The 16,083-nt window shown below is 35.2% G+C and overlaps 2 protein-coding genes and 1 long non-coding RNA gene across 3 annotated transcripts in view; 2 read left to right on the top strand and 1 right to left on the bottom strand.

Annotated features, from left to right (window-relative positions):
• Positions 1-3,463, top strand: part of LOC105266775 (uncharacterized) — a 4,647-nt gene extending 1,184 nt beyond the window's left edge. The window contains exons 2-3 of the long non-coding RNA XR_892190.1: positions 575-745; positions 3,060-3,463. This is a non-coding gene — a long non-coding RNA (uncharacterized lncRNA). The remainder of the gene's footprint in view (positions 1-574; positions 746-3,059) is intronic.
• A 7,322-nt stretch (positions 3,464-10,785) lies between these two features.
• LOC105266773 (uncharacterized) lies at positions 10,786-13,663 on the bottom strand. Its single transcript, XM_011305176.1, has one exon. The coding sequence runs from the start codon at positions 13,268-13,270 to the stop codon at positions 11,603-11,605; it is 1,668 nt and encodes a 555-aa protein (XP_011303478.1). The 5' UTR covers positions 13,271-13,663; the 3' UTR covers positions 10,786-11,602.
• A 438-nt stretch (positions 13,664-14,101) lies between these two features.
• On the top strand, positions 14,102-16,037 carry LOC105266771 (uncharacterized). The gene is made up of 4 exons (XM_011305175.1): positions 14,102-14,415; positions 14,680-15,040; positions 15,286-15,613; positions 15,674-16,037. Exons 1-4 carry the CDS (start codon positions 14,117-14,119, stop codon positions 15,796-15,798), a joined length of 1,113 nt encoding a protein of 370 aa, XP_011303477.1. The 5' UTR covers positions 14,102-14,116; the 3' UTR covers positions 15,799-16,037.
• The last annotated feature ends 46 nt before the right edge of the window (positions 16,038-16,083 follow it).

Here is a 16,083-nt window from a genome sequence, read left to right as displayed (position 1 = left end):
CCACTGCCGAGCGGTAGTCCTGTCAAAAGGACGACTGTACCTGGGCAGGTTTTTTCCCTCAGATGAGGTTTTTCCCTCCCTTCAAGCAAATGCGGTACAGGGGGTTGGGGGGGTGGGAAGGGAACCAACTAACCGTAAAGACCCGAAAGGGTATACGAGAGAAAAGAAATTTTTTTTATTTTTCTCTCAATTTCTGGACTTTTCTATTAAATTTCGATTTTTTCGATTATTTCGAAATTTCTATAAAAAAAAAAATTATTAAAAATCGGGAAAATTGTTAATAATATTTTTTTGAATTATAAAAATATTCTCAATTCAATTCAATTATTTCTAAATAATTTCGAGACGAACAAAAATTCCACGACTTCTCCTTCAATTGCAATCAGAATTTTAAAAAATAAAAAATAAAAACTCGATTCCTCTATTTTTTCAGGATTCCCTGATTTTTTATTTAAAAACATTGAACAAATTGATTTAATTTATTAATACATAATTTCTATTGAGATTTCATTATGATTTAATAATTTAATGATTGATAATTAATGATTTGTTATAATTAGGATTTAATTTCCAGTGGATTCCGGTGGATTGAGATCTCGTAAAAAAATGCAGTGAACCGATTCCGATAAAATAAAAAACCGGATAAATTTCTGAATCCTGGGGTCTAGATCGAGCCTTCCCCGAAGACGAGACTTACGAGGCAACACCTGGCACCACATGGCACCAATCAATATATGATATAGAGGTATAGCGGTTCTCTGATTGTCAGGAACAAGTGTAACTGTCTCATCAGCCACCACCAATCTTCTTCATTAACCGCTGAGATTTTTTTCCCCTTTCGTTCCAACGAAATTTTCGTCCCACGGAATTGCCGATTTTTTTTCCCCAGAAGTTATCTTAATTTGATAAGTTTCCTCGTACCTCCAGGGGCATTAACTCCTGTCGATTCAAACTCATGCCAAGTGCCAGTAAATCCATGGGAATTCACCACCTGAGTTAATAGTCATTAGATAAACGGCTCCTAGGACTATCTGATATCTCGAATTTCTGGGAAATAAAATGGAAAAAATCGGTTCTGAAATTGCGAGTTGCCAAAAAATTTCTATTCATTTTTCACCGATTTGTTCCTTTAATTTTGATTGGTTTTCATTAAAATTATATTTTATTTATAAAATTATTTAAATTTTTCTATAGAATTATTTTAAATATTGACATTTTTTAAATTTTTCCGCGGAATTTCTACAGAAAATTCGGTTAGTACTTTTTAAAAATAGAAAGTACTATCTGATATTATTTTTATTTCTATAAAAGTACTTCTCTATAGAATTAATTCAAAAAGGAAAAAATCTATAGAAAAAGTACTTTTAGGGGATTTTTTTAGAAATTATTTTACAAATAAGTACTTTCTATTTTTAAAAAGTACTTTTGAAGAAAAAGTACTTTTAGGAACATTTTTATAGAAATGATTCTATAAACAAATACTTTTTATAAAAAAAGTACTTTTTCACGAATTTTCCACAGAAATTCCATTACAAAATTTTTTATAATTTTCAATTTCTTAGGGAAAATTGAGGATATTTGATAATTGACACGTGACATCTTTGCATACAAATTCAGAAATGATAAACGACAAGTTGATTACATGGAGTGACGTGAAATAGTCTCGACGTTCGGACTTTGATCGATAATAAATCCTCAAGTATTGATTTTAACGAGTGACAAATTGTTGACGCCCTGATGGGAAAACAACCGAGTTTCCCCAACACTGGTTTCATCCCCTTTTTGGCCATCACCGCAATGGAATTTGAGCTGTCAACTTTAACAAATAAATGCGATTAAACTTGTCGCGTAATGGTTGCTCATTATCGTATTGCTCGCTGAATTTTTCCAGTCTCAACGTGACATACGTCCCATTGTGTGTGATAAGTTGATAATTTTTTGCATGATTAATCATTAAAAGAAAATCCCGCGAATTTTAAAAATTTTACTCAACTATTTTTCCGTCTTCAAAAATGAAAATATCCTGACAACTTCCCCTTGAAATTGGTAATATAACGTGACAGTTTTGAATTTTCCGGGGGAAAAATAATTTATTAATAATTGGAGTTTCCCATCCACTGTTTAAATAAAAATTTAATTTCTCGCATTCTCAGGAATTTCGAGTCGTGCGGGAATTCCTTCCTCGGAATTTCCGGAAATGAATCTCCCGATCGATGCATTCTTGTAATATCGCTGGCCTTGATTACCCCTCAAAATATTGTGTCTAATGAACTGAAAATAATAGAGAATCGTTTCAAGGCCAGAGCACTTGGTAAATAAATCCAAGTGAAAAATGATCACAGGATGTCTATCAAAACAAGTACTCTTTGAATTTGTTGAAAGATGGAATGCATCAGAGAAACAAATTTTTCAATTTTCAGACATAACGGTCTATAATTTTGACTGAAAAAAATTCACTACAATTTTCTCTGAATTTTCATCCTGCTATTTAAAAAAAAATGTCTACCGAATTTTGATGGAAAATTCTATAGAAAAGTACTTTTTATATACAAGTACTTTTTAATTCTATAGACAAATACTTTTTATCCATGGAAAAGTACTAATCTATACAATTATTTCTATTGGGCTTTTCTGTGAATAGTACTTTTCCAAAAAAGTACTTTTTCCAAAAACAAACAATAACGGTCTATAATTTTGACTGAAAAAAATTGACTACAATTTTCTCAGAATTTTCATCCTGCTATTTAAAAAAAAAATGTCTACCGAATTTTGATGGAAAATTCTATAGAAAAGTACTTTTTATGTACAAGTACTCTTTAATTCTATAGACAAATACTTTTTATCCGTGAAAAAGTACTAATCTATAAAATTATTTCTATTGGGCTTTTCTGTGAATAGTACTTTTCCAAAAAAAAAAACCCAATCTTATAGAAAATTCTATAGCCAATTGTATTATATAGACAAAAGTACTTTTTCCACAAAAAATTCTTTTTTCACAAAAAAAAAATCAGTACCGAGTGCGGAAAAAACACATTTTTTCCAGTTTTTTGTGGTTTTAGAGTGGAATATTCGCCATCAGGTCAGGCACTCGAAGATCTCGGCCTGCAGAGTCTAAGGGACACATTCTGATATCAATCCTCAAGAACGTCTGAATGTCCACCAGAGTGCATAGTCCAATATGACAGACCCCAGACAATGCCAATACATAATACATCACTATCTCCGTCTTGTTGCGTCTTGTTGCGACTACACGAATAATTTTACAGCATATCGCGAAACTACTGCAGGTCCAATGTTCATTCAATATTTCCCAGCGTTTTCTTTATTTTATTCAATTGCGGACTTGCCGTATGTCACGTTGGCCATTTCCTTGGTCTTCCGTATTGACGTCTGAATATTTTTTTATCAAATTCATTCCTGGGAAAGTTGTAATTAAATATCGAGATTTGCGTAATTTTTATTGTAATTTATTCTGGGGGAAAATAATAATTAAACATCGAGATCTGTATATTTTAATTGTAATTAATTGCCGAGATAATTCGCATTGACATCTGCATATTTTAATCTGCATATTTTAATTGCAATTAATTCCGGGAAAAAATGTAATTAACTATAAAGATCTGCATATTTTAATTGCAATTAATTCTGGGGGAAAAAATCTAATTAACTATCAACATCTCCATATTTTAATTGCAATTAATTCTGGGGAAAAAATTCTAATTAAATATCAAGACCTGCATATTTTAATCACAATTAATTTCGGAAAAAATGATAATTTAATATAGAGCCCTGTATAATTTTAATTGTTATTAATTCCCAGGGAAATCATAATTAAATATCTGGAACTGCGTATTTTAATTACAATTATTACCGAGAAAAATTCCAAATAAATGTCAAGATTTTTCTGTCATGCGCCACTTGACACCTGTCATGATTCACGCATCGGGTGCTTTCATTGAGGGAATTATTATTGATCTACTGACCATATGCTACACTTGTCCCGCGTTTGCGTGAATAATTAATTGACCCACACGTGCGTCACCCCCACACGCACGTGTTCCCCATCAGTAAAAAACAAAAAATATAAATAAATAAATGAGTGAACAGGAAAAACGTATAAATAACAATATATTAAAGTGTCAAAATAAATTATAAGAAACCTAAAGTCATATTAAATGTTATTTAATATATTTATTAATATTATCATAATATATAACTTATTATTTAATATATTTATCAATATTATCTATTACGAAGAAATAAACAATTGAGGCAGAAATTGTGTAGATGTAAAACTGTAAAGTAGCATCAATGAAATAAAACTATCTTTTTAAATAAATAAATAAAAAAGTGTCAATCCCGCGTTATCGCGGAATCTCGCGATTACGAAAGTGAATTTCATCGCTGAAAATGTCAACAGAATCGATAAAATTGACAGCTCAAATCGTCAGAGTTGTACTACAATTATTGATGTAAGATTAATGATAAAGACTGCTGCGATAATAGCCTCAAGATTGATGATAAACAATTGGTGGTACAAGACTCTCATTAGGCGCTTCAACACGCATCCCAACTTGGAATTCTCGGGTAATTAGAGAGTCGATTTACGAAGGGATCATACGAGGGGTTCAACGCTTCGGTAATGATTCTCATGCTGCGGATAAATAACTCAATCTTATAATTAAAACTGCGATTTATTTAGATTCCCAGAAAAAAAATCTATACGCATTTTTATTTTTATATAAAAAAAAAAATAGAAAATTTATTGCATAATTTTTGGAATTATCTCAGGAATAAATTAAATCATTATTATTAATTGCTAATTGCAATTCATTATTTCTATTTATTATTGTTTATTATTATGATTAATGAATGAATGAATGAATTAATTAATTAATTTATTATTATTAGTTTTTTTAATTGATTTTTCCAATTATTATTAATATTTATCTACTACACATGAAAATTACGATATTAAAAAAAATGTTGAACCGTTTTTTTTTGTTTAATGAATAAAATAATTATAAAAAACTCACCCTCGGCATTTCAGCGGAAGATCTCTGGAAGATGGAGCAAAAGGTGATGCTGGAGGGAGTCGGGCGGCCAATCGGTTCTCAGGGCCTCGTTATGGAGCCCAACGACGGACCCCAAGGAAGTACTTCCGAAAAAGTACCGGAAGGTACTTCCGGTGTGTTCGCGAGTGCCGTTGAATCCTTACTGACTACCACCTCGCTTCAAATCCCTACCCCGAGGGTTGGATCGCGTGCCCCAAGGGCTTCCACCCCCTTTTCCACCGTCGATATATATTTTTTTCTTCATGGGCTCCGACATTTTTTATAACTTATGGAGAGTCCGGGATTGATACGTCTCATCGACTGCCTCAACATTCCCAGATATTTTTATCGATTTTTTCAATTATTTTTTTAATTACAATTTTTTAAAATTAATACGTTAATTATGTTTTTTGGAATTCGATTTTTTAGTTTCATCTTTTTTTTTATTTTTGAATGAGAGTTTTTTTAATGTTTTAAATATTGAATTTTGTTGAATTATAATTAATTCATTAATTAATACTCATTTTTTTATAAATTTTTTTTTCTCAAAACGAATGATTAATTAATTATTTAAAAATCGCGGTTTTGAAAATTGGTTTCATGGATTGGAATCCAATTGTTCTATCAATCCAGAAAAATAGAAATATAAAAATATAAATAAATGATTGAATTAATTAGAATTATTAATTAAATTCCCATTTTTATGTTCACAAATGATTTTCAGCGGGAAGTCTTCCCGAAATCAAAAATACCACATTGAAATTTTGAATTTCGTTGAATCATAATTAATCCATTAATTAATACTCATTTTTTTATAAATTTTTTATTCTCAAAACGAACGATTAATTAATTATTTAAAAACCGCGGTTTTGAAAATGGATTTCATGGATTGGAATCCAATTGTTCTATAAATCCATAAAATCCACAAAAATAAAAATATAAAAATATAAACAAATTGATTAATGATTCAATTAATTAGAATTATTAATTAAATCCCCATTTTTACGTTAACAAATGATTTTCCAGTGGGAAATCTTTACGAAATGAAAAATATCAGATTGAAATTTAGCGCCAATGAATTCCCGCGGATTCTCGCGAATTCCCGCGAATTTCCGCGAATTTCCGCGAATTTCCGCGAATTCCCGCGAATTCCTCACCGAATAAATCTCAGATGGTCTTTAAAAATCGATGAACACGCTCCAGAGCACCAAAAAAAAAGGCCAGTTTTTCCCGTATCATCATGCTCCTCAGCCATTACCAACGATCCCCCAAAATGTAACACGCATCCCTGAAAAACTCCATGAAACCGATGAAAAACACGAAATCGACAGAAGTACCGGAAGCAATTGCTGTCGTCACGAATGAAGAATCATTGCTGCGCATGTTTTCAACGAGAGCAATAAGACGATGAGGAATAAACCAGGAATAAAGTTCCTTGACAAACTATGATGGAGTTCAGGTCTTCCGTGTCTGATAGAATTTTTAAAAGACACGCTAAGATCCGATGCCAATGTCTCATACTCATGACTCACGAAAGTTCAATGAAACAAAAATAAATAAATAAACATTATGAATAAATTCCCTCCAATCCCATTTTGTTTATAAAAAAAAACTCCAAAACGCCTGAACGCCAGAAATTGTCAGTGTAATCAATTTAATTAATTAATTAGTTGTTAATTATTCAGTGATTAATTGGGGTGTGATAGAATTTTTAGAAGACACGCTAAGATCCGATGCCAATGTCTCATACTCATGACTCACGAAAATTCAATGAAACAAAAATAAATAAATAAACATTATGAATAAATTCCCTCCAATCGCATTTTTTTAATTAAAAAAAACTCCAAAACGCCTGAACGTCAGAAATTGTCAGTGTAATCAATTTAATTAATTAATTAGTTGTTAATTATTCAGTGATTGATTGAGGTGTGTCATGTGATAATCTCTCTCTCTTTCTCTCTCTCTCTCTATTTATTGTTATTAATTTTTTACAACAAATTTTTTGAGTTTTGAAGGTATTGACCGAATTTTTTAATGCTGATGAGTATTTCGCGAGTTTTTCCAAGGTCATGACCCACATTATCATCTTTTAGAGCGATATTGTTATTATTATTAATAATTAGGAGAGGTCCCCTGGGGGAATGAGGTTTTTATAAAAATTTATGCGTCTTTTGAGTAAATAAATATTTTGTAGAAATAATGTTTTTAAAAAACGAGCGTTGAGAATTAATAATAACTGATAAAAATGGCGCATTTAATTTGTTTTTTTAACTGGTGATAAGCCGATGGAAAAATCATTAGTTGATGATTTATACTAATGTAATTATAATGCCGCTGATAACCTTTTTGCATCAGCAGAATTTTCCGAATATCGGGATTAATAATAATTACTGATCATTTACGCAATTGAGGAAAATTCCTGGGGAGTCACTGAGGTACGATAAATCCTGTTTTCATTCCAATCCTGATACTCAGGAAAAAAAAATTGCTGGTGAATTATTTTTACTTGATTAATTTAATTTTTGCATGTGGTATTCCTCCAGTCTAATTACCTAGAGACGATTGGGATTAGGTTTTAATTATCATGAGCATGTGGCTCTCGAGGATGATTATGATGGGTATGACCTGGGGTGGACTCCTCCGATGGTTATTAATTTCGAATATTTTTATTTGAAAAATTTTTTAAAAAGATTTTTTCAATCTTACTGATTACCGAGAGAATTCACTCAAGGCTGTCATTGACAGGATCATCTTCGAGAGCGATATAATTGTTGCTATTGAAAACCAATGGAAATCCCTTGGAAAATACTCGACTGGAGAATTACTGCAATAAATCTGTTGCCAAGTGTTAAACTAGGAGAAGTGAATTTTTTATCGAGACGAGTTTCCAGCGAATATCTCGGAATTGAAGGAAGATAACGATATTTTCATAAGAACCTTTTTTCCAGCTCTCATAATTTTCTATAAAAAATGTTTCCACAAAAAAATCGCTATGCCCCTTCAATTCCGAGATATCGGCTAAAAACTCGCCTCGAAAAAAATGTACTTATCCTATTTCACCACTTCGGTACTGAAATTATTGAATACTTCTCTCGACCGGATATTTAGCAAAAATATTTATTTTTTTTTAAAGGTTCGATGAAAATTTATCGTATGTTAAAATCGCGTGATGCTAGTCGGGGGAACGAACCCTTGGAAAGTCAAATTTTTTTTTTAACGAAGAAATGGAATTGGGGAAAAAGGGAAGAAGGGAAGAAGTCGTTAGACGATGGAGGGAATAAAGAAAAGGAAACTCTCGGTTTGTTACCTATCGATTTATTTAACTCGGTCGTCAAGGAACTCGTGATAATAAAACTCCAAGGAAGAACTCGGGATAACCCTCTACTCTTCTTACTCCGTTCATTTATTTTTATTTTATTTATTTTACTTCTGTATCCCTCGTCGCAATCCGCGAGGAGAAACTCTTTATCAACACGCGGATGTCGCGTGCATTAAAATTGTAATTATCTTGGTACATTAATCGAGAAAAAATCCAGTAATTTTTCTAAACATTTGAAGCGTCTGATGAATAATTCCCCCTCTCCTTTTGGAAATTTATCCATTGGAAAAACTGATGGATTTTCATTTCCCCCAGAAATTTTCACGGAATTGTTTACTTTTTGTTCATTAAAAATATCGAGGGAGAGGGAAAATTGAAATGGATTTTTTTAAACATTTGTTTTTATAAAGCATCGGCGAAAAAATTATAAAATATTTTCAACAATAAATTCTTACTGTTAAATAATTCCTGAAATTCGAAAATTAATGACAACAAAATACCGTGAGTTTTTTTTATTCATAAACAATAAAATCCGAGTGAAAATAAATCTGCAATTAATTTATATTTCAAAAACAAAACTGGAAATAAATTCATAATTAATTATTACCAACAAATTGATTAATTTTATTGATCATTCACTCATCATCAATTTCTCGTGATTAAATAATTCTCCAAATAATTAAACGAACAACAAGAATATTGTGGAGATCTAAATAAACAATTACCCCGTCATTAATTATTCATAAACAATTAAATTCGAGGGGTAATAAATCAGGAATTAATTTACATTTAAACAATAGGGGAAAACTGATAGACTAGAATTATTTATATGAATAAATAAATAATTAATTACTAATTCATTATTAATCAATTGAGTTATTTTGTCTATTATTAATTTTTATTTATTATTCATTTTCATTTATTATTAATTTTTCACAGAGAAGTAATTATCGAAATAATTAAATGAATAACAGAAATATTGTGAGATATCGAAAAATGTAATTACCGTTTTATTTTTTATTCATGAACAATTGAGATAGCAAAATTTCTCAAGGCTTGAGCAGTTGCTCCGATAATAACTCCATAATGAATGAAAATAGTCATTCGATCGGTCCATCTCCCCTAGAATCCAGTGAAATCTATTCCAAAGTGTGGGAGGAAGATAGCGTGATGTCAAATGCTCGTGAAAATTATGAAAAAGGAAAATAAAAGGGGAAATGAGTGGGGGAGAGACTGATAACCCCGTCATATCAAAGTCCGCGGGTGAAGCGCCAGTCATTATCCAAATCCTGTCCACATATTTATTTGTTAATGCATTTTTCGTTACCACCGAATTTCATCTCATCTTCGCTATTTTATAAACAATATGACTGATAAATAATATTTATATTAATCCTCTGGATTTTTACTCCTACTTTACTTTTATCATTTTAATGAATTTTTTTTATTTAAACATTCTAGAGAAAATTTTAATAAACGTTTTCTTTTTTTAATTAATTAATTAGGCTTTCTGGAGTAATATTTATATTTATATTATAATATTTTATGTAGAATCTCCTCAGTTCGTATTTTCAAATTTTCCGAATTCCAGATTCGTTCCATTTTTATCAGAAATTATCAATAAAAAATTTTGAAATATTTGCTAATTATTTACAGATATCTATTTGTTAATCAATTTGTTGTTACCGCGGAGTCCGAAAAATAGGAAAAATCGAGGCGAAGACGGAAATGCATCTCATAAAATAAATCATAAAATAAATCAATTATTTATAGTTATTGAATAATTAATTAACATTTCAATGAATTTTGCGCTATTTCCGCAAATGTCCGGACGAAGTTCTTCATGATCTTCTGGTGATTGTGACATAATTAATGCAATTTTTCCCGGTTAATCCTCTGGTGACGATAAAGACGATCCACCACACCCATAATTGATACTGAGAGGAATGAGATAATAACAAGATTAATAATAATTCGTAATCTCATCGCATCAGAGACAACAGGACTTTGACCCTTGGAATCAGGGCCGAGATTAGTAATAAATATAGTGCAACAGAATTAATTGCATCAACAAATAAAAATCTCTGAATAACAATTATCATCAAAATTGTTAATGAATATTACTAAAAAATTCGCTCATTCCTCAATGCCAATCACTCCACAATAATCTGTATTTAATTTTCATAATCTATTGTAATTTGTTAATTAAAAAAACGTATCCAATCTAATAAACGATTTTTTTGCAATATCCATAAATAAATTGTTGTCAACAAAATCCTGGAGAAATTCAATGGAATTTTATATTGAATTCAATTCAATTTACGGATTTATTTTTTAATAACAAATTAAAGTTATTGGGATTGAGCAATTTGGAGATAAAAAAAAGGATTGTTATAAAAAAATGGGGAGACCTTTTCAAGAATTCGATTTTCAATATATTCTGTACAAATCCTATTACAATAATCCTTAAAAAAATAATTTGTACAATATGATCATACAGTAATCGATAATTGATCTCGTCATGAAGTCTTCTCTTAGCACTTTGACTCGCAGCCCCAATATCAGCGTTTACCCGATAAAACAATGAAATATTTTCCACTCAGTCCACATCTCTTTCAGTCTCTAATTTAGTAATATCATCAAAACCCCAAGTACTCCCCACACTTGCAGCTGATCAGCATAAAATAATAAACAACTGTTTAAAAAATAAAAATAAGAGGCAAATCCATCGGTTTAAATACGCGATAATAATGACACGCATGACCCAAGACATTCACTCACATCGCATTATCCGGACGAGTGTCTCCAGAGGTTCAGGTCGACATTCAGCTTAACTAATATAATTTCAAGGAGTCCAGAATGATGATTAAATATAATCAATGAAAAGTCGTTGGTGCACTGGTAATTCACCGGGTGATTCTGCAGGTATTCCTGGCCTTTCCGCAGGTACTCCTGGTGATGCTCCTGGTGATGCTCCTGGTGATGCTCCTGGTGATGCTCCTGGTGATGCTCCTGGTAATTTCCCTGGCGATTCCACTGGTGATTCCCTTGGTAATTCACCTGGTCCTTCTCCAGGTAATTCACGTGATGATGCCTCCGATTCCAGAAAAAAAAATCAATGGATTCGCACCTCCACCTCTCGTTTATTTCTATCATTTGAACCCGCGATGAACCTGGAGGTCTTCCTGGAGGTAATGATCGAGCATTGGTTTTCCCTCAAGCCCAAAAACTACTGTACGACAACAGCCAACGGAGGATTATGCTGGGCACGTTCTCGAAAAGCTCCAGCAATCCTGAGAAGAGGTAGCTGAAGATGATAGTAGACACAATAGGGTAGTGGATCCCAGTACACGAAGAGGGCCTCCCTCTTGTCAATGGGGCACCGATGAGGATTGATTTTCAGTGTTGACGCCTGCTTGATGGCACTGGGGAACGCGCCCCTGCCCTGGTACTCCTCCCCAACGAGAAGAGGTCCTGAATTCTGCCTGGAGAAGTGCCTGCAGGGCCTCCAGACGAGCCTGGGATGTACACTGGTGAGGCAGACGTAGGGCATACCAACACCAACTCTGCAGCCGATGGTGATGACCTCGTCACCGGTGATAACGAGGCGAAAGCTCAGGTGCCCGTTGATCCGGCTGCTGAATGATCGGGCGAAGAATCTGTCGAGCCACTGGGCGACATCGCCCCGGACCTCGGGAATGAGTCCCTTGTCCTCGTCGACTCGACAGGTGACATTTGCCACGACTCTGGAGTCCTTGACGGTTGTGCAGGTGATGAAGTGAGGACCACCAGGATTACGAATGATCACCCAGGGCCGTCTCTCGCTTATTTCCTGTCGCATCCCCCTGAATTCTTCGGGATTCAGTGGCAGGTGGACCTTCGCACGGTCTCTCATCCCGGATGGACCTGCTGCCAGCATCACGTGCCTGCTCGACCTCAGAGCGCCGGTCTCGTAGAGGGCAGCGATGTCCTCTGTGGATCTCAGGACAAAGTGCACTGGTGTAGTCAATCCGAGGAGGCGACACCTCCGTAGAAGCTCCAGGGGATCGTCCAGGGCCGTGACTTCTGATGCACCTGGTACGAAACACTCGCAACCTGCTAGCTCCAGGTGGGGCTTTGCCAGGGCGTCGTAGTACGCTGCATTGGCGGCTGACACTGGGATGTAGTACACTGCCCTCTCTCTCTCGACGATTGTTTTCAGGGCGTTGACGTAATCAGCAGCGCTGCCTGGTCCTGGTTTCGGGATTGTGTAGAATTTCGAACAGGCAGTGGAGAATCTAGCTAGACTGAAGAGGCCCTCCACCTCGCAGATGATCACTCGGGCACCAGCTTTGTGAAAATTACGTGCGAGGTGGACAGCCTGGACTGTGCTACCACCACTGATCAGGACACATCGTTTCCTCCGGGTGAGCTCTGACGCCGGTGTATGGAGGAGCATGAGTAACCACTTGATAATTGTCAGCGGCAGCTGGAGAATCACCACGACGAGGCAGAGCCAAGCTGACGCCCAGAGCGCTGGTGCACGAATGGTGAAGAGGAGTGCCTCGTAGATGGTGTTCATGATACTCAGGAGAATGCTAAAGTACCAGGAGATGAGCCTTCTCGGGGACAGGAGGTGACACACTCTCAGGACTGATCTGACGTCTCGAGGAGAGGATTGAGATTTCCTGGTGCACGGATCATCCTGGGGACTGCGAGAGGGTCGAGTCTGCGAGGAGTTTGACCAAGTGGAGATCGAACTGCTGGTGGAGGTCGACGGGCTCAGGGTCATGGGGTGCGATGATTTAGGAGAAGTCGACAGGGGAGAGTTGGGAAGCACTGGGGATGCACTACTGCACCTCGAAGATGAAGGAGATCGGTAATATCGGGGCATATTCTCACTTGAACACGCCGGCATCTTCAATTTATATCAATATTCAATTAATAACTCGATTGATGATTTATTCCTTCAGATTTATTCGTGGATTTCAGACTGATTGATCCTCCGGGTGTCATGGCACCCTATTAAGAACTTTCACCGGTTAATTCCATTATTCAACAGCTGGGGAACTATTTATCCGGGTTATTTCCTCCGGATGTTCGTCCAGGTGATGGTTTTGGTGATTCGATCAGTCAAATCTGATGGCAGACTTCAGCATTTTTGCACCACAACTTCTTCAGGGGATGATCGTCTACCGGTGAGTACTGAGTGCTCTATTATTTTTTATTATTTTTAATGTTACTTATTTAAGACGCGACGATAATAAACTGAAGCTGTCGGACCAGATACCCCGTCTCTTATGTGCTCTGCATCGGGAACGCACTATGAGCCGGGAGTGGAGGCTTATCTAATCTTTCTGAATAACATTTCAGACATTTTCAGACATTTTCAGCGACAGGATCACCAAGAGCTGCTCCAAAAATTGCACATAAACCCCAACCAGGACATGCCGTCCCCAGGAGTCGGCGATTCCTTCAAACGAAATTATCTGAAATTAATTGGGCCTCATCTCCCATTAGACGTTTTTTTATATTGAATTTTAAAAATATAGCGGAAGAAACTAGAAGATATTCTCCAGTTAATTTTCATCACTGAATTGATATCCAAATTATTTTGAATATCAATTGAATTCATAGGAAACGAGATAATTGCAATTTTATAAATTTGAAAAAAAATTGCACTTATACCCTTCCCTATATGTCGGAACGTCGGGTTTGGCAAAGATACGATTCCCCTTCAGGGAACCTATCCTCTTTGAGTCCAATGGCGGTTTTATTTCGGGGGATTTCTGGTGCCATCAGTGGAGATGGAGAACTTCTGTTTTATCTGTTGAGAGATTTTGGCAACATTGGACAGCAACATCGCAGGGTTTTCCTTTTGAATTTTGTGGAACCGTTGAGACTGGTCAGTGGTGATTTGGTGACTCTCGGTATTCCGGTTAGCAACATAATTGTCATCGGTTATTTGGATTTTATTTTTTCAAAGTGTTGGGACAGGATGGGACGACCTGCGAAGCAGAAGTCTGAATCTGAGGCTGAAAAACCCAAGGCCACGAAACTCAAGTGAGTAAATCATTCATTACTCTTCAATTAATTTCGCTCCAATCATCTTTTTTTGTTGATTAGTCGATATTTACAACAAAAAGATGAATTGGAAAATTTTTCTATTTTTGATTGTTCATTCTGTATTAAATTTGGGATTTTTATGATTCTGGAATTTTTTTTATTAAAATCAATTGAGAAGTTGGAATTGTTTAAATAGAAGAAAAATTCATAATGAGATAATGAGGAGAAGGAAAATGAATGAGTCTGGGATTTTTTATGCAGAAAATTGAAGGCAGTGGACGAGGATGACACGCCGGATTCTCCAGATGAGAATAAGGACGACATTATTGCTAGTCTTCAGGAGCAGGTGAAGCTGCTGACAATTGAGGTGAAGACACTGCGTAAACATGTGAAGGCAGGCTCACAACCCCCAGAGACACCTGGAAAAAAAGGAAAAGAGGCAAGTGCTGATACTCCTGGACCTTCCAAGGGCAGAAGATCCTCCACTGGACAGGGCAAACCCAAACCCAAGGACAAGGGTTGCTCCTGCAAGGGCAACTGCTCCACGAAAATTTGTGGATGCGTCAAGAAGGATTTTTACTGCCTATCCACATGCAAATGCAGTGATGCATGTCAAAATCAGGTGAACAATTGCTCTGCCCTGTATTCTGGTTTTTAAAATTCTTGGAATGTTGTGATTACACAATTTTCGATGGATATCATCTGATTTTAAAGACGAGGAATTGTTATTTATTTATTTCTACATTTTTATGCATGAAAATTGGTCTTCAGGAATTTTAAGAATAATAATCTGTTTACCTTTTACATCCATCATAAATCAATTTGTCTCTGATGTCTGTTTACATCCATGTGTTTTGACTTTTTCAGGATCCCGAAGGGGACAACGAGAATAAAGAGAACGAGAATAACGGGAAAAATCAGGGAAATGAGATAGTGACATCCCCAGAGAGTTCGGTCACTAGTGCCTCACCAAAACCCCAAAAATCAAAACGAGGCAAGCCATCGAAGGAGGAGACCCTTGGTCACCAGGATTTCAATCCCATGCTGCCACGTCGTCAGCTTGCTCGCAGTCCTCTCCCAACAAAATCCACAAAAGACGTGACTAAAGATCACCCTGATCACCCCGCCTTCGCTGAGGAGACTCTCCCCCTCCCCAAAAGCGAACCTGACGAAGAAGAATTGCCACCCCCAGAAGGTACATCCTTTTTAGAATTTTAAACCCATCAACTCTACTAATCAAGGATCAACGTTGTAGATATCAACAAGATTGAAGTCGACTGGGAGCAGCACAAGGCACAGCTGGTTCAGTGCTCCAAGTGCAAACGAGGTTTTTACGCATATCGACTAAAGAAACACGAGGCGTCATGCATTAAAGTCTGAGTGTTATCGATCTATTTTTATATTATTTACTAATGTATTGTTTACCATTAATTAATTTAAATAATCTCTGAAACAATTCCGGAATTATTTGGATCGAATGAATATTATTAATCGATTGTAATTTCAATAGTTAAAATTCAATTTTCATTCGTTCAACCTTCAAATAATTCGAGGATCATTTAATCGATTAATTGAATAAACGATTAATATTATAACAATAAAAATCAGAGATAAAGTCATGTATAATATATATTTATTTCATTCATCTTTATTTCCTTTGTTATG

Source organism: Fopius arisanus, unplaced genomic scaffold (assembly GCF_000806365.1).
Source record: "Fopius arisanus strain USDA-PBARC FA_bdor unplaced genomic scaffold, ASM80636v1 scaffold00041, whole genome shotgun sequence".
Taxonomy (NCBI): domain Eukaryota; kingdom Metazoa; phylum Arthropoda; class Insecta; order Hymenoptera; family Braconidae; genus Fopius; species Fopius arisanus.
Note: the sequence above shows the minus strand (reverse complement) of the source record. Positions and strands in the feature narration are given on the sequence as shown.

Coding starts and splice junctions, on each gene's coding strand:
- LOC105266773 (XM_011305176.1), bottom strand. CDS start 13,270: ATGCCGGCGTGTTCAAGTGAGAATATGCCCCGATATTACCGATCTCCT.
- LOC105266771 (XM_011305175.1), top strand. CDS start 14,117: ATGGCGGTTTTATTTCGGGGGATTTCTGGTGCCATCAGTGGAGATGGA. Junction 15,041..15,285: donor GTGATGCATGTCAAAATCAG/GTGAACAATTGC, acceptor TGACTTTTTCAG/GATCCCGAAGGGGACAACGA. Junction 15,614..15,673: donor AGAATTGCCACCCCCAGAAG/GTACATCCTTTT, acceptor TCAACGTTGTAG/ATATCAACAAGATTGAAGTC.